The 26,440-nt window shown below is 39.5% G+C and overlaps 1 protein-coding gene across 1 annotated transcript in view; it reads left to right on the top strand.

Moving 5' to 3' along the window:
* The first annotated feature begins 634 nt into the window (after positions 1 to 634).
* Urod (uroporphyrinogen decarboxylase) overlaps positions 635 to 26,440 on the top strand; it is a 291,316-nt gene continuing 265,510 nt past the window's right edge. The window contains exons 1-2 of the mRNA XM_070083962.1: positions 635 to 653; positions 764 to 825. Of these exons, the coding sequence (XP_069940063.1) occupies positions 814 to 825 (12 nt within the window). The 5' untranslated portion in view covers positions 635 to 653; positions 764 to 813. The remainder of the gene's footprint in view (positions 654 to 763; positions 826 to 26,440) is intronic.

Raw genomic sequence — 26,440 nt, 5'->3', positions numbered from 1 at the left:
CAATTCACACAACCATTTAATTAACTACAGAAACTCAAGACTTATAGCCACAGAAGACAACACTCAGTACAGAAGAATCCTGGAATCATCGTTTATCTCTATAACCAACAATTTCAACCAGAACAATGGCTTCTATAACATAGTTGAACCACTCGCCAAGAAACTTCTTCATCGCTATCCCACATAAGAACATAGAACACTGCAGAAGGTCTACTCACAACTTGTCCAATATCCCCGCCTAGCTACCCAAGACTCTATAACCCCACCCGGTAGATCATCAGATGCAGCATTCTCCACCTGACCTCAACATTCTGAACTATAAATACTCCCGTACCTTCCAACCCCAGGTAGATCCGTGTGTGACTTGAAAAAGCCCACTGTGTGGGTGAAACGTTGTCAATAAAGGATCACATTATACTGCATTTGTGTTTATATTTCCAGTGTTCCTTCCTTAAGTGAATGTGACCTGACCTGACTAGGTTGAGGCATTGTTAAGCCGTTAGGAGACTTGGACTTGCTCCCATGGGCCAGTTGGCTTACTTCAGTGTTTCTTCTTTCTTATGTTCTTATAAGAATTGTTATTAATATGCCTGAAATGCCTAGGCTTGCTAGGCATGCTAGTGGCCTTCTTTGTAATTGTTGCTTTATAATAGGTAAACCACCCATTGTAATCTTTACAGAGAAATAAACATTTCAATTTCAATTGTAACGCTTGTAAACAAAAAATTGTATTTGTACTTGTATTTTTATTTACGTGTTGCAGTGTAGAGTACGACGTCAGTGTTGTTGGCCCTATATACCATCAACACCACCATGGCTGACCAGGTATGTTGCTCACCTTCATTATTATCATTATTATTATAATAATATCATTATTTCTACAAGTTCAAGGTATACGGTCCTAGCTGACATCAATGACCTACTACTACATAGAAAGTTCATTGCTATGCAGAGCATTTCGAGCTAACACCCAAGTACCTATTTTACTGCTAGGTGAACATGGACAGCAGGTGTCGTATGTTTCCATCCATACCGGAGATTGAACCACGAACCTCAGTTTGTGAGCTGAGTGAGCTACCAGCACAACTACGGGACAGTGACTGCCTTTCATTATGTTACAGTGGCTTCCCTTCATTGTTATGTTACACTGGCTGCCCTTCATTATGTTGTTAGGTAAGACATATGCAACAGTTAGGTATCTTTATTTCGAAATGTTTCGCCTACACAGTAGGCTTCTTCAGTCGAGTACAGAAAAGTTGATAGAGGCAGAAGATACTTGAAGACGATGTAATTAGTCCATCACCCTTGAAGTTTTGAGGTGGTCAGTCCCTCAGTCTGGAGAAGAATATTGTTTCAGATACCTTAGTGAAGATAGTAAATTTTCAAGACAGGAACGCCCCTTTGTAAAACTGTGCCAAGCTTCATTAATCAATTTATGCCTTTCAAGATGGCTACGAATTGCTTCGGCAATTATTGATTCCATAAATTTACCAGCTACGGAGGTAAAGCTTATTGGTCTATAATTTGAAGCTAAGGACCTGTCACCTGCCTTGTAAATAGGTATTACATTTGCCATTTTCCACATGTATGGCATTATGCCAGTTTGTAGTGATATATTGAAAAGATTAGCCAAAGGTATGCTGAGTTCATCTCTACATTCATTTAAAACCTTTGAAAATAGTTCATCAGGGCCTGGGGATTTGTTAGGTTTACTGTCTCTATTTGTCTGAGGACCATGTCACTAGTTACCCCAATCGTGTATAGTTTATTATCATCCTTTTCTACATAATTTATTATTTCTGGAATTTCACTAGTATCTTCCTGAGTAAAAGCTGAGAGGAAGTACGTATTGAAAAGTTCACTCATTTCCTTATCACTGTCAGTGATCTGATCTGAGTTACTTTTAAGTGGGCTTATCTTATCCCTAATCTTACTTGTGTATACCTGAAAGAACCCTTTTGAGTTAGTCTTCGAATCCCTTGCAACTTTAGCCTCATAATCCCCTTTGGATTTTCTTATTCCTTTTTTTAATTCTCTCTCTAGTTGAATATACTGATTTCTTAACTGCCCTTTCCTTCTTTTGATATGGCTATATATGCCTCTCTTTTGACCAGTGAGATATTTTAATCTATTGTTCATCCATTTGTCCCTACTCGGGACAAAAGTCGTCTGGGCAGCTAGCACTATGCTCTGAAATGTGTCATATTGGCAACCAACCCTACCTACCTGACCCATAGTCAGGTCATCCCAATTTAGTCCACCCAGGTAATTTTTCAGTCCCATGAAGTCAGCCAAGCAGAAATCTGGGACAGCAACTTGATTGCAGTTATCAGGGTAATTCCATGATATATTGAAACTAAGTGATTTGTGCTCGCTTTCCCCTAGCTCATCATTAACCTCAAGATTATTAACTAGTGATTCTTTGTTGGCAAGAAACAAGTCAAGCAGGCTGTTTCCTATAGTTGGTTCTGTCACAAACTGTTTTGAAAAGCAGTCCTGAACCATATCAAGAAAGTCACTAGACTCAAGATTTCCTGTCACATTGTTCCAATCGATTTGTCTAAAGTTAAAATCTCCCATTAACACATTTTCATATTTATTTATTTATTTAGACACCTTATGAATTTCGTCCCATAGCAGCCTACTGCACTCTCTATCAAGGTTTGGAGGCCTATTAATCACACCCAAAATTAATTTTTCATGACCTTTGAGAAACTGTAGCCAAACAGATTCTGTGTCCGATGTTTCTAATCTTACATCTTGTCTAACACAACAATTTAAATTACCTCTGACATACATCGCCACTCCACCACCCTTCCTGTTAACTCTATCAATTCAATTCAATTCAATTCAAACTTTATTCTCTATAAGTATTACAATGCTGAGTTTACAGAATTTGGTTATTGTGTGGTTTACATGTAGTAAAATAATAATTACAGAGTGTACCACTAGAACGCCTAGCATGGCTAGGCATTTCGGGCAGACTTATATTAAATCTTAGGTTTAAAATGTTACAGAATTATGAGATAAGTTGGTATTATGGCTAAGTGACTAAATACTAGTTGTGAGTTTAGCAATGTGAATGCTTTTGTTTTGGCACTATACATAGTTTCAGTATTGGAGTATCACGGGCCAACTTTTGACTAGTTAAGATTCATTATTTTGAGATTGAGATTGATATTTCTGTTTATGGTCAAATGGGTGAGTGAGTGTAAGTGTGAACCACCAGGTGGTATTCGTATTATTAGTTGACAGGGTGTATCAGGGAGATAAGATGTTTTCTGATGGTAGTTTTGAAGGTGATGAATGTGTCTGCAGTTTTGGAATTTTCAGGTAGGGTGTTCCAGATTTTAGGGCATTTGACATACATTGAATTTTTGTAAAGGTTTAGTCGGACACGGGGAATGTCATAGAGATGTTTGTGTCTGGTGTTGTGCCTGTGGGTTCTGTCACAACTATCAAGAAAGTGTTTTAGGTCAAGGTTAATATTGGAATTTAAGGTCCTGTAGATGTAGATTGCACAGTAGTAAGTGTGGATATACTGAACAGGGAGTAAGTTTAGATCTATGAAGAGTGGGGGGGTGTGTTGCCAGGGATGGGATTTAGTGATTATTCTTACTGCGGCTGTTTGTTGGGTTATTATTGGCTTTAGGTGTGTTGCTGCAGTTGAACCCCAAGCACAGATAGCATAGGTGAGGTATGGATATATAAGTGAGTGGTATAGTGTGAGAAGGGCAGTTTGCGGCACGTAGTATCGTATCTTGGAGAGGATCCCAACCGTTTTGGATACTTTTTTGGTTTTGTGTTGGATATGGGTGCTGAAGTTCAGGTTGTTGTCGAGGTATAGGCCTAGGAATTTGCCCTCATTATGCCTGGTAATTAGAGTGTTGTGGATCTTAATGTTAATTTGCGCATCTCCTGCTCTGCTACCAAACATAATGTAGTAGGTTTTGTCAACGTTAAGCGTAAGTTTATTGGGTGACATCCAAGTCGATATTTTGATGAGCTCCTCATTAACAATGGTGTTGAGGGTTGCAAGATTAGGGTGAGAGATGACGTAAGTCGTGTCATCAGCAAAGAGAATGGGGTTCAGGTGTCGAGATACGTTTGGAAGATCATTGATGTATATGAGGAAGAGCAGGGGACCAAGGACACTTCCCTGTGGAACTTCAGTATCAAGTGGCTGTGTTGTTGATGCTGTGTCTTTAATGGTGACATACTGATACCTATTAGTAAGATAAGATTTGAAATATGCAAGCGCATGGCCTCTTATACCATAATGGTCAAGTTTGTGGAGTAGGATGCCATGGTCTGCTGTGTCAAAAGCTTTTCTTAGGTCAATAAAAATTCCTAGTGGATATTCCTTATTTTCCAATGCTGTGTAAAGCAGATCTAGCATTTTTATAATTGCATCGTTAGTGCTTTTATTTTTCCTGAATCCAAATTGGCAGGGGTTGAGTATGTTTTGTGACGTTATAAATGAATATACGTAGTCTCCTGTGCACGAGTTTCTTAAAGATTTTGGATAGAAATGGTAAGTTTGATATTGGACTATAGTTGTTTAAATCTGTAGGGTCACCACCTTTATGTATTGGTGTAACCCTTGCCGTCTTGAGTAGTTTCGGGAAGGTGCTAGCTTCTAGTGACTTGTTAAAAAGCAATGAGATAGTATGCGAGAGGACATGGGCCACTCTCTTGTACAATAATGGTGGGACATGAGACAGATTCCCTGAGTTATTTTTAAGTGACTTTATAATCTCGGTGACTTCTGTGGGCTCAGTTGGAGCAAGATAGAAGGAATTTGGGAAATTCCCATCTAGGTAGTCCCCGGCATGGGCATTGGTACGTGGGATTTTATTGGCGATATTAGAACCTATGGTTGAGAAGAAGTCGTTTATCTTGTTAGCTGTGTCGGTGGGTTGCAGTGGTGTTTCATTAGGTTTAGTTAGGACAATATTCTTGTTTTTTTTCAGTTTGTGGGTCCCTAGAATCTGAGAGTGTTTTCCAGGTCTTTTTTATATCTCCTCTTGTGTCAGTGAATCTACTGGAGTAGTATAGTTGTTTGGCTTTCTTTATTACTTTGGTGAGGACTGATGAATAGTGTTTAAGAATATCTTTGTGTATTAAGCCCTGTCTATATTGCTTTTCATATTGGTGTTTCTTATCAATGGATTTCAGAATGGTGCTGGTTAGCCATGGGCAACCAGGCCGTTTGTTTGTGATCTGTTTCGTTTTTATAGGACAATGTTGTATAGTCTAAGTAGTTTGTTAAGAAAAATGTCTGTCCAGTCGTCAATACCATTGGCCTTGGAGAATTCTGTACGCCAGTCAACAGTCTCTAGGTCAGCTGTGAACTTCCTTATTGAGGCCTCTTCATGGAGTCTAAATGAGACTTTGTTGTATTCAAGTGGTGGTTTACTAATGTTTGTCAAGAGGAAGGTAGGGTAGTGGTCTGTAGTGCTATCTGTGATTATCCCTGATTTAAGGGGGGCTAGTATATTGGTCCATATGTGGTCTATTATGGTTGCACTTGTTTCAGTGAGCCTGGTTGGTTTAGTTATTGTTGGTATGAGAAGTGTGTTGTTCATATTGTTGATGAAATCAGTTACAGGCTGATCATCTAGTAGGCCAAGGATGATGTTGAAGTCTCCAGCTAAGAGAAGGTGGTGCTTATTCATTTGTCTGTTTGTTATTAGTGCCTTTAATTTCTCACTGAAGTTTGGGATGTTAGTGTGGGGTATCCGGTAAATGGCACCGATTGTTATAGGCGTCTTAAGGTTTTTTACAGTAAAATTAGCAGAAATGTATTCTCCATATTCATCACTAAAGCAATTGGTGCTGATACAAGATAATTGGTTAGAGTAATAGATTGCAATACCACCCCCAACTTGGTATGGTCTGCAGTTGTGGATTGCTGTGTATCCTGGTAGAGGGTAGATATCTATTGTGTCCTGTTTTAGCCAGGTCTCGGTAAAAATAATGCAGGAGAAGGGTGTCTTTAGTGATTCAAGGAGTGCCAGGAGGTCATCATAGTGTTTGCTTAAGGACCTGATGTTGTAGTTAAGTACTGATAGACTTTTAGCATTGTTTAGGATAGTGCTGGCTTGTGATGCTGTGTAGTAAAGGCAGTTACTTTCCAATAGGTTTTGATTGTGTGTCAGATTATGTAGGTTTAGATCAGGGTCAATGTGATCAATCATCTTCTAGGTTTAAATTATGGTTATTTATATCCTGAGTTGTGTGTTGAGTTTTAGTACTGATATCTGTAGTGGTGGGAAGTTTGGACAAGTATATAGCTATAGCATTTTGGTCATGTAGAGTATAGTCACTAATACACATAATGAAGTTGGTGTTGTCTATGTGTTGTGCTGGAATGAGCTAAAGTACAACTAGGTATAAACTAATATTATAAAAATACAAATTAAAAATAGCACAAGACTCTCACTTGCAGTTGCACTAAGGTCTAATGTAATGACTTTGGTATAGTCTATGTATTGACCTAGAGTGAGCAATAGTACAACTAGGTTTAATCTAATAATGTAGAAATATAAATTAAAAATAGCACCAGGCTCTCTCTAGTAATTACACTATGGTCTAATATAATGACTTTGGTACTGACTATGTATTGAGCTAGAATGAGCTATAGTACAACTGAGTTTATTCTAATGATATAAAAAAGGCACAAGACTCTCAGTTGTAATTGCACTAAGGTGTTATGTAAGTTGTTTACAAGAATTAGAGTATAACTAGATTTAAATTGACAAGATAAAATATACAAGTTAAGGTAGCAAAAGAATAAAAAAAAGTAGAAAAAAAAAATATATGAGGTAGTTGGTACTAGTTAGCAAAAGATAGTTAAGGGCCTTGAACAATAATATAATTGAAATATACACTAATTGCACACACAATATAGTCACTAAGATTTGAAAACAATCTTAGCGTAGGACTTACAATATAAACTTATAATATAAAAATACAAATTGAAATGGTACTTGCAATTGCAGTAGAGTCTGGTATATGTTGTTGACAAGATCAAGAGTATAACTAGATTTAAATTGACAAAATAAAATTCACAATTAAAGTAGCAAAAGAATAATAGTAAAAAATAACAATGGTAATGTCTTGGTTATAATATGATAGTAAGATGGTAGACAGGTACACAGGTACAAAGGATAATATAAAGGTTGGAGTTGAATATACAAACTTGAAAATTTGGCAACAAAATGTTATGGGAAGTATAAAATAATGTTTAATGTACAAAAGTAAAATTGACTGGTAGTAAATATGGTGTTTAATAAAATTTTAGTAAGTAATAATGATTACAAAAAAAGTGAAAAAGTAATGTTTATTTCATTCAATATTGCACTGGTAGTTATACTTGAGGTTATTTGGCAGTACAAGGTAATTAAGAGTACTCTAAGATAGTAAATGTGGTATTAAAACAGATAAAGGTAATGAGACAAGTAATGGTTATTAAATGTCAAAAATGTTGAGAGTAAATTGAAATTATAGTAAAAATGGTAATTATTAATTTTAGTAAGTAATATCAATTGATAGTATTTAAAAAAAGTATGAGGTAGTAATATGGACAGAGAAAGTATCAATTCAGCTAATGTTTAAGCAAACAATAGTAAATAAGAAAATTACATAAGGTGACTTATGCTTACTAGTAAAATCACAAAATGAGGTAGTTGATTATTTAATTACTAAGAGATTGTACAATAAAATTTGAACAATAATGGAGCAAAACATACACTACACTACGTAGGCTTTTAGGTTGGACATTGTTTAGTTATTCTCTGTAAGATTAGTGATTGTGTACAGTTGACCTACATTTGTTTTCCTAACTAGAATTTTCCCATCCCGTGTGAAGCATTGGTGTATTGTGTCATTATTCTCCCGCTTAAGTTTTCTGACTCTATACAGGAGGTTCTGACGTTTTTTGGTAAGACACTCGTTTATGTATACCTCTTTCTTTACTTTAATAGATGCGATAATTAAGTCTTTTTTCCTGTCATGTGAGTGGAATCTAAGCATAACACTTTTTCTACTATGGGATCCTAGTAATCTGGCTTCTTTTATTTCTGACTCTGGTACTGTAACTTTTGTTTGGTCCTTTATGATCTGCCGAGTAATTTCTTTACTGTTTGTTTGGTTCATATCACTGGGAAAAAGTGGACTGTTAACTATTACTGCGTCCGATAGTTTATCTTGTTCAGTTTTATCTTCTTGGAGAGCAAAGTAGTCACTGAACCGGTTATCTAAGTTGTTCTTCCATTCTTTTACTGCTTCTTCAACCTTTGTATTAAGAGATATTATTTGTTGGGTATGGCTATCTATGACTGTCTGGATGGTCTTGCCACAGTTAGTCATTCCTGGTGTTGATAACTTTTGTTCAAGACTGAGGATTTTGTTCTTGAGTTGTGTCATCCTGGTGTCTTGTTTTGTTAGCGTCTCTCGAAGATTCATATTTTCAATAACTAAGTTGGAGATGCATGTCTTTAGGGTATCTGGATCGTTGGTCATACCTGAGAGACTACTTGGTAGGTTGAATCCAGGGAAGAGAGGGGAGGATGGGCTGGTGGCAGCCATGTTTGTTGTTATTGTTGTGGTGTCGCCTTGAGCGGTGGTGAGTGGGGTGGTTGCTGGGCCGGCGTCCTCCTGACTACACTTGTTGAATAGTTGATTTTTCGGTTTTCTCTTGCTGGCCTTGGTGCTGTTTCCTCTTAGATTGCGCCTCATAATACTACAGGAATTGTTGTAGTTAAGAAGAAGTTGTAGTTATACAAAGTTTAGGGTTACGTTGTTCGGCTGGCAACGGGGTGTTGCTTTCGGTTTGTGGGCAGTCTTCCTTTGATCTCTATCAGTGTGGAATAGTTTATAACCCTGTATCAGAGGCATCGCTAGAGTTGGTGTCACTCGGGGCGGAATCATTGGTGTCACCCAGGGCGGCATCTTTGGTGTCACCCCCATGAAATCCAAGGGTGGGGGGATGGGGGTAGTAAACTCCAGTTACATCACTGCTGCATGACCAGTGACTAATGTTTAGCAATGAGAATGTTTAAAGGCCATAAACCGAACTTTATTAATGATAAAATAAATAATTGTAGTAATATTGAGGAAATATAAACTCAAATACCACTTTGAGTACAGCCAACAGATCCTACATTTATTCATCTTCAACAATGAAAAAAAAAAAACTTGAAAAATAAAGAAAAACAGAAAAACTTTGAGTACAGGTAACATCTCAAAGAATCTGATATTTCATTCCCTTGCCTTCAGTCCTGCAAAATCATCTATCACTTCATCAAAATCAATGATTTTCCCTATACAGGCCTGTTTGTACTTGTAATCCTATAATAGGCTATATAGAAACAAAGAATTTCTCTCTTAGGTTGCTTCAGCATAGTTTTGGTCATTAGTGTCACCTTCTTTAGAGGCTCTATGGTGTCACCCCCTAAATGGTGTCACCCGGGGCAGCCCCCCCCTTACGACGCCTTTGCCCTGTATGTTACATTGTCATGTGGGTTTTCGATAGCGTGGATGGGGTAAGAATACTCACGTAGGCTGGTAGTACAGTGGACCCCCGCATAACGATCACCTCCGAATGCGACCAATTATGTAAGTGTATTTATGTAAGTGCGTTTGTACGTGTATGTTTGGCGGTCTGAAATGGACTAATCTACTTCACAATATTCCTTATGGGAACAAATTCGGTCAGTACTGGCACCTGAACATACTTCTGGAGTGAAAAAATATCGTTAACCGGGGGTCCACTGTACGTATAATATAACGGAAAATATGGGAAGCGCCAACAGCCGACCTGCCTCTCTCTGCTCCCTATCTTCGACTGGCTCTCAAGTGCCTACGGGTGAGGGGTGTTTGAAATCCTGCTATGGTCAACAGCAATATGAATAACAGTGATTCACACAGACGGTTGGTAGTGAGTCATCTACTGGTACACTGGTTACTAGTAACTGGTTACTAGGAACTGGTACTACTACTGAGAGCTCGGCGACGCTAACATATGTCGTCCCGACATACAACTAATACAAACTAGAGACGGCAGGTGTACGGCTTGGGCTGATTCTATACAATGTCAAAGTACACAACAATTGAACATTATAACATAAGTCGAATTTTGGAATGGAAGCTTACATAATTGAAACTGTAATGAAACTGTAATGCAATACAAGGTATGATATAGCACAACTCATCGAATGAAACTCAACGTTGGGATTACACAATAGAAGTGATAAAAAAAAATTTGATCGATCGATCTGTATTCATGTGATTTACGGATTCTGAGGAAGGAATATATACAAAGAAAGAAGTATTTAACAGAAAGGCAGATTCGGTGCACTCAAATCTAGACTGTTAACTCTCAGAATTCGGAGAGAACGTGAACACAAAAAAAAAATTCTTGAATACTGATAAGTTGATACTGTAATTATTCATCTATACAGGTTATTTACATTTAACCCCAACTCTGCTAGGGTGAGATTGATATATGCAGAATGGGTGTCATCTCTGAGAGGATCAAACTCTGTTGCACTGGCTAACTCATGCTGTATTTGAGGCAAATCTGAATTGGAAGTAACAAATGATACTTGAGGATTTCTCAATACCTGTCGTGTACGTAGGGAATAACGACATTCAGGTTGATCTTCTGACTGAGTTTCAGAGGTAGAGAGTACAGGATCAGGAGGATTGTCAGAGTCTGTTACATTAGTCTGGGTTGGAACATCATTATCATCACATACTAACTTCATATGATCTAAATGCGATTCTTTATACTGACCAGTACTAATTTCTCTAACCTTGTACTTATTACCAGTGATATGTTCAGCTACTCGATAAGGACCAACAAACTTTTGATCAAGCTTGGGCATTGCAGACGTTTTGTTAAAGTTAGTCAGCATAACTCTCGAACCTACTTTGATTTTGGATGGCTTTGCTCGAGTGTTTGCGACTCTTGTAAATTCTGCTGTTGATTTATGAAGTGTTTCACGGATTCTTCTAAAGACACTTTGAGCTAAGCTGGTACGAGTTGCTATGAAATCATCAGGGTTGTAATTTGGTTTCGGATTAGAATATAGCAACTCATAAGGCAAACGTTTATCTACACCATACAATGCATAATGTGGAGTGTCACCTATAGAAACATTGTAAGCAGAATTTATAGCACACTGCACATCAGGTATAACTTCATCCCAAGTTTCACTGTTGGGATTGATAGTGGCTCTCAAGACATCAAGTACTTTCTTATTGGTACGTTCCGCTAACCCATTGCTGGCAGGATGATGAGGAACAATGGTGGATTTAGAGATCTTGTACAAGGTACACAAATTTTCAAGAATCTCATTACAGAATTCACCTCCATTATCTGTTACTAGGGACTTAGGGGTGGTATGCCTGCAGATAATGCGTTCTTTAAACGCTTTAGCTACTGTCTCGGCAGTCTTATCTGCAATAGGAACTAACTCACAATATCTGGTGAAATGGTCTACCATAACACATAGATGTTTGTTGCCCTGGAGGGAACATTGGAAATTAGTTAACTAATCTAGCGCAACTCTTTCCCAAGGTTCGCTAGTAGTTGGATACACTTGGATTGGATTAGGACCATTAGCATTACCTTTATGTTGCATGCAGACACTACATTTCTTAACATACTCAGAAATATCAGTTGCCATACGAGGCCAAAAGTATTTCAATCTGGCTTGTTTTACTGAATGATCCATACCAGGGTGTGCAACACCTGGTACATCGTGAACTAGCTGTAAGGCTACATTCACTAGTGACTGTGGAATTACTAACTGGTAAACTCTTCTGCTAGGAGTACCCAACTCGGCTGTTCGATACAGTAATTCTTGGTTCATGACAAAGTCACTGATGGGTGCTGGTGGCTTCACAGTCAGAATAAGATCTTCCTGGAGCAGGAATCAAATCACACCAGACCACATGGGATCTGTTCATTGAGCATTCTTTACATCCTCAGCACTAAATGGAGGGTCTGCAGTTACTATATTAACATGTCGCGATAAGGCATCTGCGACTACATTTGACTTGCCAGGTAAGTGTTCAAAGGTGGGATTGAACTCTTGGATAGTCAAGGTCCATCTGGCTAACCTTCCAGTAGGTTGTTTGTTCTGGAATAAAGGTATCAGTGGAGCATGGTCTGTCAAGACATGAACAGAGTACTGATAAATAATGTCTCGGAAGTGCTTTAAAGACCATACTATTGCTAAAGCTTCTTGCTCAGTTACTGTATAATTACGTTCAGCCTTCGTAAGGACTCGGCTAGCAAATGCAACTGCGTTGTACTTGCTATCAGTCTTCTGAGCTAGTACGGCACCTATGCCAATAGAACTAGCATCAGTTGTCAGATAGAAGGGCTTAGAAAAATCTGGAAATTTCAAAATTGGAGCAGATGTTAGCTTTTCTTTTAGAGTTTGGAATGCTCTTTCTTGACGGAAGGTCCAAACAAAAGGAGCATCTTTCTTAAGCAACTCAGTTAGAGGAGCAGCTATGGAAGAAAAATTGGCAATGAAAGATCTATAAAAACCTGCTAAGCCCACAAAGGATCTTACGGCATCAGCAGTTTTGGGTGTTGGAAAAATTTAGTACTGCAGTTACTTTACTTTGGTCAGTCATAACCCCTCTAGGAGTGACTACGTGACCAAGAAACTTAATTTCTGATCTGAAAAATTGACATTTAGACAGTTTGATCTTTAAATTGGCTTCTTCAAGCTTACCAAGTACTACATCAAGTCTTTTCAAGTGTGTATCCACGTCTTTAGACATGACGATTACGTCATCTAAGTACACCATAAGTGCATTACCTTTGAGACCTCTAAAGATATTAGTCATGAGCCTTGAGAACGTGATAGGGGAGGATCGTAATCCAAACGCCATACGGAGGAAGTGATAATGACCTGTAGGAGTGGAGAATGCAGTTAGCTCTTGGCTGTTTTCGTGAAGAGGGACTTGCCAAAACCCTTGTAACAAGTACAGGGTTGAAAAGACTTTGTTATCTCTGATGTTACGTAAAAGATCACCCAGTACAGGAAGTGGGAAGCGATCTTGGATAGTTTTTGCATTTAACTTCCTAAAGTCAATCACTGGGCGCCAAGTACCATCCTTCTTAGGTACTAAGATCAAGGGCGCATTTCAAGGTGAATTGCTAGGTGCAATAACTCCATCATGAAGCGTTTGATTGATCAATTCTTCTGCAACAGCAGCTTGTGAATGAGGCATTCTGTACGCAGGTATATAGTTAGGTCTAGTACCAGGTTCAAGTGGAATACGATGGAACAATAAGTTCGTTATACCCATCTTCTCATCTGGTAAAGCAATGGCTTTACGATGTTTGTTCAACAGAGTCAACAAACGCTTGACTTCATCTGGGAAGTCAGTGGGAGCTATGTCTTTCTCCTCAACCGGTGGAACAGATTGATCCAGTGAAGTGGATGAGGTCTCCTCGGTAGAAATAGCACCGACCCGCTGGTCAGGTGACAACTCATCCTCTACCTGAACAGGGTAAGGATAGTGAACAAGGTCAACAAGATTGGTATTTGCTCTGAGACGAACACTGTGACCAGAAGTGTTAGCTAGGAAGAAATGGATCTTACTATCTCTTACAACATGCAAGGATGGTTCAACAAATAGACCTTTTACTTTGCAGGAATCACTGTCAACTAGGACGTTATCACCATATGGAACACTAGGAACAACAACAGACACTCTAGTGAGGGCACTAGCTGCAACAGCACGTCTTTCTGCAGACGGCATGTGACGTCAACAAGAGATGGCATTACTAGTTGCAAGCAATCGTTTTCCGACAAGGCGTCCCCTGTGGAGAAACTACTACTTGAACTAGCAGACATTGCAGGGATAGGCTCAGCACTCAAGGTAGTCAGAGCGTCCTCGGACACTTGAGGTAACTGGACACTATCTTGAAAGTCTGAAGTTGCAGGAACTCAGACAGGAGTGACAGGATCATCAGTGCCTGACCACTTGGGTACGCTACTGGAAAATGCACTGGCCTGTAAGGACTTAATTCGAATGTCGTACTCTGCGGCAGTATGGCAGATCTCAGATCCAAGCTGGTAACCCCAGAATGGTACCAAGTCATCAATTTGGGCATGCCATCGATAAGGGTCGAGCACAATGCATAAGTCTCGCATGGAAGTAAATCCCAGTAGAAGGTCACCAGGGAAAGTAATCTGGTCGACAACAAGGAAGGAAGCAGTGAAGTCTCTACCTTGGATAGAAAAAGTGAGGGAAGTCCGACCTCGGACACACAGGTGAGAACCAGCTACTCCACTAAGGGAGGACACATGAGTCGGTTCTACGAGAAGGACATGTCGTAACTGCTTATCCCTAAACAAACTAGACCTGATAATATTGACTTGCGCACCAGAGTCCATGAACAAATGAACGGGCTCATTATGAACAGATGCTTGCACTATAGGGCCTATGGTTGCATTGGAAGTTATGTGCAAACAAAAGGGTGGATTGTCATCAGAAAAGATTTGTTCCACTTCATCCCCAAAATCATCTACATCAGAGACGTGTGAAGCAACATCATCAGCAGGATTGTCATTCTCGAGACTGCTTAAGGCTTCAAAGGAATTGTGAACGGGGATGGTGTACTCATTATCACCTACTGTCACCATGGGACAGTTTGACTGGGGCGCTCGAATTCCCCCGAATTGGAAGAATGAACCTGGTTCTGGTTATTTTGAGAACCACGACGTCTGTTTCCTCTGCGGGTTCTGCGGTTGGAACGGCCACGGAAAGACCTAGAGTACTGAAGGTTGTAAAGAGCATTGCACTCAGGTGTGTCATGTCCATGTATTCTATGATAAGTACAGTAGGGAAGATCTGACTGGTACTCATCATCAGTATGACGCCTCTTAGGGTAACTATCAGGACAATTAATTGCAATATGGCCACGGAAACCACAGTTGTAACAAGTCCGCTGACTATGGTTACTGAATGTACTATGAATACTACGAGGTTTATAATGACTCTGTACACTGGTCCTTGGTGATCGCTAAGATGGTTGACGACCACGATTTGTCGCTGTGGCACAAACGAGGTGGTGCAGACTGAGGCATAGGTGTGAAATTACTTTTGATACATGGGAAAGTACCCTGGGGGCACAAGGAATGTACATGATTTAGGGCTGTAAGGGGTTCCATCATCACAGTTGGAGGATTAGCCTCATAAGCACACACGGAAGCAGGCGGCATTAGTTCTTTGATTGCTCCAAAAGCTGCTATTTTAGCAAACGACGCTGTGGATGGTTTATTCTCGTCAGGGACAAAAGCTGAGGACTGGACAGCATTGATAAATGATGATAAAAGTTTGTCTAATCTAACAGCAAATGCACTCAACGATTCATTAGTCATGGGTGTAGCATTCACGAGTTCCCGAAGAACGACATATGGATCAGCTGTTTTTACTGGTACAAGGAAAGAACCAATCAGTTCCTCATATTGTGACCACTTAGTAAGATTCCTGAAGTCTCGCATATCAAGGAGATCAACAACGTGAACAGCAGCAGGGGACCGATGAAGAGCTTCTTTCGCAAGTCTGATAAGACTTTCCTCTGAAGGAGGACTGTCAACTAGAGCATTAACACGAGAACGAATGGCAGTAAACCATGCTTCAAGACTATGTACATGGCCATTGAATAAAGGTAACGCATCAAGGGAATCACGAGTAAAACTATAGTGTCTCAGTGTCTGGGTCGGTCTGTCAGTCCATAAGGAACTGTGAGGACTGATGACAGGAGCAGCAGTAGCCTGAGAGCTCTGAGTGTTGACATTCACTAAAGTATCACTTGAAGGTATGTGAGACATAATGGCAAAGAAGTTGCACAAAAACAAATAAGGCAAAAAATAACTTAGAATAAGAATGATACAAAATGCTAAAATTAAAATAAAAGAGATTCAACTAACTCTGCAGAAGTAATAAAAAAAATGTCTAAGATACACTGCAAGAGGAAGGACAACTCAATGTAAAGGACTGCTGGACAAGATAAAAAAATACATTGAAATTTACAAGTAAGAATATTACTGGAGACTGAATTAAATGCAAAATGAGCTGTCTGTACTCTTGCTAATAAAGAAATTAACTAATAAAATTGTAAATCAATATAAAAGTATAAAATAAAATCACTAAATTGTATGCAACGAGAGATAACTGGGAAATTTAAATATTTTCTAGGAATGCATAAACAAAATTAAAGTATAATGCAAAGACAACATGAGGAAAAATAATAATAAAATGAAAAACAAGAGACTCAAACAATAATGAACTGAGAATAATAATGCATAAAAATATCAATAAAAGAAAATAATTCACTGCAGAACAAGTGCAACAAAATAATTCACCGCAGAACAAGTGCAACAAAATAATTCACTGCAGAACAAGTGCAACAAACTAAGGTGTAGAAATCAATGCAGTAATAAAAGTTAAACTGGGAAAATGTAGGTTAAATAATAAAATAAAAATATGAAGAAAAACTGATTGAACACTTTAACTCTTAATTGTAAATTAGACAAAACAATTTACTCAAACAGAGTAAAGAAAACACTTTACGTTAAAAAAGAAATTGAAATTACACTAAGAGTGAATTTGTTCAAAGAAATAAGAAAAATATGAATAAAATAAAACAAGAAACAAAACTGGAAGTTTAACACTTACAAGTGGCAGGGCACACAACACTTAACAAGTGACGGGGGACACAACACTTACAAGTGACGGGGCACACAACACTTACAAGTGATGGGGGACACAACACTTACAAGTGGCGGGGCACACAACACTTACAAGTGACGGGGCACACAACACTTACAAGTGACGGGGCACACAACACTTACAAGTGGCGGGGCACACAACACTTACAAGTGACGGGGCACACAACACTTACAAGTGGCGGGGCACACAACACTTACAAGTGACGGGGCACACAACACTTACAAGTGACGGGGCACACAACACTTACAAGTGACGGGGCACACAACACTTACAAGTGGCGGGGCACACAACACTTACAAGTGGCGGGGCACACAACACTTACAAGTGACGGGGCACACAACACTTACAAGTGATGGGGCACACAACACTTACAAGTGATGGGGCACACAACACTTACAAGTGGCGGGGCACACAACATATTCACTTATTCATTTTTTTTTTTAGTATATTCTTACAACAAAATCTTGCTGTGACTGATACGACAAAAATTGCTGGCAAAAATAATGGTACACAAGTCTGCGAAAAGATCAGGGAATGAGACACTGCTGGCATACGAAAAAAAGGTACACATAGAAATAAATGGATAATTTGGTATACGACACATACTGAAGAATACAATGCTGAAAGAATACAAGATAAAAATTAATAAATTACTTCACACGGAATGACTGACTGGGGTAAGGAACAAAATACTGCACGTAAATAAGGAATACACTTGAACACTACAAAATAATACTTACTAAAGACATAGAGTAGCATAAAAAAAAAAACACAGATAAAAAAAATATGAGATGAGCAATAACACTGAAAAATATTGCAAAAATAATGAGGCCCTGTATGTTGCATTCAGAAGGCATTTCTCTATCTTTCAAGTTGAACCAAGTCTCTGTTATAGCAATAATATCTATATTACCTGCACTTGCAAGTAATCTTAGCTCATCTGTCATATTTCTTAGACTCCTACTATTTGTATAGTAAACCTTAAGGGATCTGGTCACTTGTTGCCCTCTAATATCTCTCTTTGTTTGTTGAGCAGTTGCTTTGCCTTTACTAGCAACTTTATTTTGAATATTGTCTTTTAAACATATCCCTGAGGTATCCTGGTAATATCTGCTGTTTTCAACCTTAATATTGCCGCCTGATTGTTTTCCACAAACACCCATACCTCTATAATATGTCAGTTTAAATTCCTAGACAAGTTATCAATGACCCCCTCAATCAAATTGGCTAATGCAACCACTCCAGCCCCAGAGAGATGAACCCCATCCCTTGCATACATATCATGCTTGCCATAGAATTTGTCCCAGCTATCAATTAATAAGATTGCAAGTTCCTTGCAATCCCATAATCACACTGAAGTGCATTAATTAAACATTGTATACAGCCTCTCCTCCCTTAACAACGGAGTTCCATTCTTAAGACCTCGTCTTTAGAATGAATTCGTCGCTAAGTGAGGAGCTTACTATAATGATATTGTAAAGTAAAAGGACACAAGTGCAACTAATGTGACATTTAATTGTGGCAACGTTTCGCTCTCCAGGAGCTTTATCAAACCATTACAAACAATACATGGACACAGAGGGTATATAAAGGCTCAGAGTGAGGTACAATACTAGTGAGGTACCATTTCGATGTTCACTAGTGGTAGTAGTAGTAGTAGTAGTAGTGACAAAAGTAATACAATATGGTAGAGCAATTAATTCGTACATGAGTAAAAGGATATAAAAGCTATTACTTGGGTAACAATGATGATATTGTTGATATTGTTGTAATATCACCTTTGCATCATTTATAACATTTTTAGTATATTTTTAAAAGTTTATACAGTAGTGTACTGTATATTGTAATAAACAGAATAGAGGAAATCAGCTCTAATATACATTACTTAGGTATGGATACTGGTCAGAGAGCCCATTGTAAGTCTGAGTTGTCTGTAAACGGGTATGTTACTAAGTGAGGAGAAGCTGTTTTACATTAATATAGACATTCTGATTAAGCCATCTATGATTTTTTTTTTCAAAATTATATAATAAACAAGCTCCATAATGTATAAACATGATAAATACACCCCACAGTAGAATAAAATAGCATAAATATGAGATGTTTTTCCAGTAGTCGTGTTGGAGTGTCAGAAAGAATAACATTTTCTATAGTTCAACACCAAATAAAATATGTACACAATAGTATTACTAGGAGTAACTCTAGAAAATTATTCCTTTCATATGCCTTCACTCAGAGCATCATTCCTCCTAAAAATGGTGTGTTACATGAGAATGGGAGTGTTGCCCTTTATTTATTCTACTGTACCAACGTGGAGACAACTTGCATACAATGTAAGGTGTTTGTATCATGGTATAAACTTCACAAACATAGAAATGAACATGTATCAACCATAACCAGATGCATTCGTCTGCTCATTTACATACTCCGCGTTTCTGTCCTCTCTCATTTACTCGTTCTCTCTCTAGTTTATTCGTTTTCTCTTTTACTCACTTCTCACCGTACATTAACCCTTAAACTGTCCAAACATAGAGCTACATTAGTACTGCTAGCGCTCCAAACGTAGATCAACGTTTCATTGTTCCTGCCTCCAATGAGTCTTAGCACTCGGTGTGCACGGTATTAAAAAAATCTGGAACCACTTAGTACCTTGTGAGAGCACCAGTTCAATTGAGCACAATCTAGAACAAATAGTGTGGGAAACACCAGGGATTCACTGATGTCATTTCGTATTAACGCTACCATTTTGAAAGGAAAGTGATGTTCACCCAGAGTTTAGTGGCTCTGAGATGGATGTGGCCACAAGTGGTCGAGGAAGTATCAAAAACCTCAATAATAACCCATGCCCAACATTTGTGCAACATCCTTTCATTTTTGATACCAATGGTAATGCCATCCTGCCAGAATGTCTTATAACCTATGCCCTAAGTAAAGAGAAACGATTCTGGAACATGTGTAATACAGTGGTCCCCCGCTTTTCGTAGTTCCCGGCAAACGTAAATTTCGCCAATCATAGGGGTATTTTCGTATAAACATGGACTCACTTTTCATAGGTTGACTCGCGAGTCGTAGTTCGTCCGGGACGCGTACCCACGGCGTGAGCCGGGGCGGCAGCCAGTCTGGCATTGTTTACCAGTGAGCGAAGGTCCTCTCACGTGCTCCAGCGAAATATTTCATAATACAGTGGACCCCCGCATACCGATGGCACCACATAGCGATTAATCCGCATACCACTTGCTTTAATCGCAAAAATTTTGCCTCGCATACCGCTTAAAAACCCGCTCACCGATTTTCGTCCGAGACGCGTCCAATGTGCGCCCTCAGCCAGCCTCACATGTGCCGCCCGTGCCATTGTTTACCAGCCAGCCTCCGCGGTAACATTCAAGCATACAATTGGAATATTTCGTATTATTACAGTGTTTTCGGTGCTGTTTCTGGAAAATAAGTGACCATGGGCCCCAAGAAAGCTTCTAGTGCCAACCCTACACCAATAAGGGTGAGAATTCCAATAGAAATGAAGAAAGAGATCATTGATAAGTATGAAAGTGGAGTGCGTATCGCCGACCTGGTCAGGTTGTACAAGAAACCCCAATCAACCATCGCTACTATTGTGGGCACCAGAAAGGCAATCAAGGAAGCTGTTCTTGCCAAAGGTTTAACTGTGTTTTCGAAACAAAGATCGCAAGTGATGGAAGATGTTGAGAGACTCTTATTGGTGTGGATAAATGAAAAACAGCTAGCAGGAGATAGCATCTCTCAAGCGATCATAAGCGAAAAGGCTAGGAAGTTGCATCAGGATTTAATTAAAAAAATGCAATTTAAGGCCAGCAAAGGTTGGTTTGAGAGATTTAAGAAGCGTAGTGGCATACATAGTGTGATAAGGCATGGTGAGGCTGCCAGTTCGGACCACAAAGCGGCTGAAAAATATGTGCATGAATTCAAGGAGTACATAGAGACTGAAGGACTGAAACCTGAACAAGTGTTTAATTGTGATGAAACAGGCCTGTTTTGGAAGAAAATGCCAAGCAGGACCTACATTACTCAGGAGGAAAAGGCACTCCCAGGACATAAGCCTATGAAAGACAGGCTTACTTTGTTGATGTGTTCCAATGCTAGTGGTGATTGCAAAGTTAAGCCTTTATTAGTGTATCACTCTGAAACTCCCAGAGCGTTCAGGCAAAAGAATGTCCTCAAGGATAATTTGTGTGTGCTGTGGAGGGCAAACAGTAAGGCATGAGTCACTAGGGACTTTTTCTATAACTGGTTACACCATGCATTTGCCCCCAATGTGAAAGATTACCTAACTGAAAAGAAATTAGAACTTAAGTGCCTCCTGGTGTTAGACAATGCCCCTGGTCATCCTACAGACGTGGCAGAGCGACTTTATGGGGACATGAGCTTCATTAAGGTGAAGTTTTTGCCTCCTAATACCACTCCTCTCCTGCAGCCCATGGACCAGCAGGTTATTGCAAACTTCAAAAAACTGTACACAAAAGCTCTGTTTGAAAGGTGCTTTGTAGTGACCTCAGAAACTCAACTGACTCTAAGAGAGTTTTGGAGAGAGCACTTTAATATCCTCAATTGTGTAAACCTTATAGGTAAGGCTTGGGAGGGAGTGACTAAGAAGACCTTGAACTCTGCTTGGAAGAAACTGTGGTCAGAATGTGTAGACAAAAGGGATTTTGAAGGGTTTGAGGCTAACCCTGAGAGGATTATGCCAGTTGAGGAATCCATTGTGGCATTGGGAAAGTCCTTGGGGTTGGAGGTTAGTGGGGAGGATGTGGAAGAGTTGGTGGAGTAGGACAACGAAGAACTAACCACTGATGAGCTGATAGATCAACTTCAAGAGCAAGAGGCCAGACCTGAGAAAACTGGTTCAGAGGAGGGGAGAGAGAAATTGAAGAAGTTGCCTACTACAAAGATTAAGGAAATGTGTGCAAAGTGGCTTGAAGTGCAAACCTTTTTTGATGAAAATCACCCTCACACAGCTATTGCAAGCCGTGCTGGTGATTATTACACTGACAATGTTGTGAAACACTTTAGGGAAGTCATAAAGGAACGAGAGGTACAGGCCACTATGGACAGATATGTTGTGCGAAAGAAGTCCAGTGACTCTGAAGCTGGTCCTAGTGGCATTAAAAGAAGAAGGGAAGTAACCCCAGAAAAGGACTCGACACCTCAAGTCTTAATGGAAGGGGATTCCCCTTCTAAACACTAACACACACTCTCCCCTCCTCCCATCCCATCAATCATCACCAGATCTTCAATAAAAGTAAGTGTCATGTAATTGTGCATGCCTTTTTCAGTTTGTGTGTATTAAAATTAACATTTCATGTGGTAAAAAAAAATTTTTTTTCATACTTTTGGGTGTCTTGCACGGATTAATTTTATTTCCATTATTTCTTATGGGGAAAATTCATTCACATACCGATTATTTCGCATAACAATTACCCCTCTTGCACGGATTAAAATCGGTATGCGGGGGTCCACTGTATTCCATTTATTTTAGTGCTTGCAAGTACTAAATAAGCTACCATGGCTCCAAAGAAAGCTCCTAGTGCCAAGCCTGTGGTAAAGAAGGTGAGAAATACGATTGAATTTAAGAAAACCATCATTGAACAATATGAAAGTGGTACAAGTGTGGCCGAACTGTCCAGGATATATAAGAAACCCTACACAACCTTATGTTCCATAGTGGCCAAGAAAAAGGAAATAAAGGATGCTGTTGTTGCAAAGGGAGTAACTATGCTGACAAAAATGAGATCACCAGTACTGGAAGAGGTTGAGAAGTTATTATTGGTGTGGGTAAATGAGAAACAATTAGCAGGAGGTACTCTTATGACTTTGATTATTTGTGAAAAGGCTAGGCAGTTGCATGAAGATTTGGTAAAGAAATTGCCTGCAAATAGTGGTGATGTGAGTGAATTTAAGGCCAGCAAAGGCTGGTTTGAGAGATTTAAGAACCATACTGGCATACACAGTGTGGTAAGGCATGGTGAGGCTGCCAGTTCGGACCACAAGGCAGCTGAAAAATATGTGCATGAATTCCAGGAGTACATAGAGGCTGAAAGACTGAAACCTGAACAAGTGTTCAATTGTGACAAAAGAGGCCTCTTTTGGAAGAAAATGCCAAAGAGGACCTTCATTACACAAGAGGAAAAGGCAATGCCAGGACACAAGCCTATGAAAGAAAGGCTGACGCTAATGTTCTGTGCTAATGCTAGTGGGGATTTCAAAGTGAAGCCATTACTAGTGTACCATTCTGAAAATCCCAGAGTGTTCAGGAAAAACAATGTTATGAAGAGTAAATTGTGTGTGTTTTGGAAATCTAATAGTAAGGCATGGGTCACGAGGGAAATTTTCGTCGAGTGGTTCAATGAAGTGTTTGGCCCTAGTGTGAAGGAGTATCTCCTGGAAAAGAAGTTGGATCTCAAGTGCCTGCTAGTAATGGACAATGCGCCTGCTCATCCTCCAAACTTGGATGACCTAATTTTCGAGGAGTTTGGGTTCATCACAGTAAAGTTCTTGGCCCCGAATACCACTCCTCTTCTCCCACCCATGGACCAGCAGGTTATTGCAAAGTTTAAAAATCTCTACACAAAAGCAGTGTTTCACAGGTGCTTGACTGTGACCACAGACACTCACTTGACCCTAAGGGAATTTTGGAGAGAACACTTCAGCATCCTCCATTGCATAACCCTTATAGGTTTGGCTTGGGAGGGAGTGACTACCAGGACTTTGAACTCTGCCTGGAGAAAATTGTTGCCAGATTGTGTCGACAAGAGGGATTTTGAAGGATTTGGGACTGACCCTAATGAGCCTATGTCTGTTGTAAAATCAACTGTGGCACTGGGGAGTTCCATGGGGTTGGATGTGAGTTTGGAGGATGTGGAAGAATTGGTGGAAGACCACAATGAAGAGCTCACCACTGAGGAGCTGCAAGAGCTTCAGCAGGAAGAGCAACACATCGCAGCTCAGAATCTTGCTGCAGAGGAGGAGGAAGAGAGATGGAAGAAGGTGCCTTCTTCAGAAATTAAAGAGACTTTTACTATGTGGGGTAAGATGGAAAGCTTTATGGAGAAACATCACCCTAACAAGGTTGTTGCAAGCCAGGTTGGCAACATGTACAGTGACAAAGTCTTGGGCCATTTTAGGGAAGTGTTAAAGAGACGCCAGAAACAGAGCTCTCTCCACAGTTATTTTGCGAGACAGGACTCCAGTGACTCTCAAGGTGGTCCTAGTGGCATTAAGAAACAGAAAAGAGAAGCAACCCCAGAAAAGCAAATGGTACCTGAGGTGTTGATGGAAGGGGATTCCCCTTCCAAACTATAAACAATCCACTCCTCCTCCTCCTCCAGTCTCCCATACACTAAGAAGAATCTCCAATAAAGGTAAGTGTTATGCTGTTAATGTTTCATTCATCATTTCCCATTGTATTGTTTATGTACTACATGTATATTTCATGTAAAAAAATTTTTTGTTTTAATACTTCTGGGTGTCAGGAATGGATTAATTGTATTTACATTATTTCTTATGGAGAAAATTGATTCGTAAATCGTAAATTTCGTTTATAGTAACGGCTCCAGGAATGGATTAATTACGAAAAACGAGGGACCACTGTATGTGTGTTTGGTAGGCTGGCTGGCCAGCTGGGTGGCTGGCTGGCTGGCTGGCTGACTGACTGACTGACTTTGGCTGTCTCTGTCTGTCTCTGTCTATTTCTGTCTCTATCTATCTGTGTCTCTCTCACAGATACACATAAGGACAGTTATTATACATAGTGTACATTACCTAGGGTATCCCAAAAAATTCAGGCAAAGTGCTATACAGTGGTTGTAGATACAGTGGTACCTTGATTTACGAGTTTAATTCATTCCGTGACTGAACTCGTAACTCGGTTTGCTCATATATCAAATCAATTTTCCTCATTGAAATTAATTGAAATGCCATTATCTGTTCAAGCCCCCAAAAAACCACCCCAATTTTTTTGTTACGGGTTTTTAAGTAAGAAAAATGTATTTATAAATAAAAAAATATTGTATAAAAATACTATGTATAATAAAATATAAAAGAGAATGTAAAGAAATAAGCTGGTTTTACAAAGTACATATGTATATTTGCCTTGTGTGTAGAAATTTTCTACAGGAGGGAGGTATTAGCCCCCTTCAGCCCTGAGAGGCCCAGCCCTCTCAGAAGGGGCAAATATCTTGTTTGCTGCTATAGCAAGTACAGTGCACCCCCGCCTTACGATATTAATCCGTTCCTGAGAGCTCATCGTAAGCCGAAATTATCGTTAGCCGAATTAATTTTCTCCATAAGAAATAATGGAAATCAAATTAATCCATTCCTGATACCCCAAAGTATGAAAAAAAAAAATTACCACGTGAAATATAAATTTTAATACACACAAACTGAAGAAGACATGCACAATTACTACTCTACTAAGAATAGAATACAGTGGAACCTCAAATTTCAAACTTAACTCGTTCCAGGAGCTAGTTCTAAATTCGAAAAGTTTGAAATTCGAACCAGTATTTCCCATAAGAAATAATGGAAATACGTACAGTGGACCCTCAACCAGCGATATTAATCTGTTCCTGAGAGCTCATCGTTAATCGAAATAATCGTTAGTCAAGTTAATTTTCCCCATAAGAAATAATGGAAATCAAATTAATCCATGCAAGACACCCCAAAGTATTGAAAAAAAAAATTTTTACCACATGAAATATTAATTTTAATACACACAAACTGAAGAAGACATGCACAGTTACATGACACTTACTTTTATTGAAGATCTGGTGATGATTGATGAGATGGGAGGAGGGGAGACCATTGATCTTCTTAGTGTTTAGAAGGGGAATCCCCTTCCATTAGCACTTGAGGTAGCAAGTCTTTTTCTGGGGTTACTTCCCTTGTTCTTTTAATGCCACTAGGACCAGCTTCAGAGTCACTGGACTTCTGTCGCACAGCATATCTGTCCATAGATACCTGTACCTCTCGTTCCTTTATGACTTTCCTAAAGTGGTTCACAACATTGTCAGTGTACAGGTTGCCAACACGGCTTGCAGTAGCTGTGTCAGGGTGATTTTCATCAAAAAAGATTTGCACTTCAAGCCACTTTGCACACATTTCCTTAATCTTAGAAGTAGGCAACTTCTTCAATTTCTCTATCCCCTCCTCTGAAACAGTTTCCTCAGGTCTGCCCTCTTGCTGTTCAAGATGATCTAGCAGCTCATCAGTGGTTAGTTCTTCATTGTCCTCCTCCACCAGCTCTTCCACATCCTCCCCACTAACCTCCAACCCCAAGGACTTCCCCAATGCCACAATGGATTCCTCAACTTGGTCCATGGGCTGCAGGAGAGGAGTGGTATTAGGAGGCAAAAACTTGACCTTAATGAAGCTCATGTCCCTAGAAAGTCACTCAGCCAAGTCTGAAGGATGACCAGGAGCATTGTCTAATACCAGGAGGCACTTAAGGTCTAATTTCTTTTCAATTAGGTAATTTTTCACATTGGGGGCAAATGCATGGTGTAACCAGTCATAGAAAAAGTCCCTAGTGACCCATGCCTTACTGTTTGCCCTCCACAGCACACACAAATTAGCCTTGAGGACATTGTTTTTCCTGAACACTCTGGGAGTTTCAGAGTGATACACCAATAAAGGCTTC

The sequence above is a fragment of the Cherax quadricarinatus genome, chromosome 11 (genome assembly GCF_038502225.1).
Source record: "Cherax quadricarinatus isolate ZL_2023a chromosome 11, ASM3850222v1, whole genome shotgun sequence".
NCBI classification, from domain to species: domain Eukaryota; kingdom Metazoa; phylum Arthropoda; class Malacostraca; order Decapoda; family Parastacidae; genus Cherax; species Cherax quadricarinatus.
The sequence above is the reverse complement of the archived record's forward strand: the minus strand, read 5'-3'. Positions and strand labels throughout refer to the sequence as shown.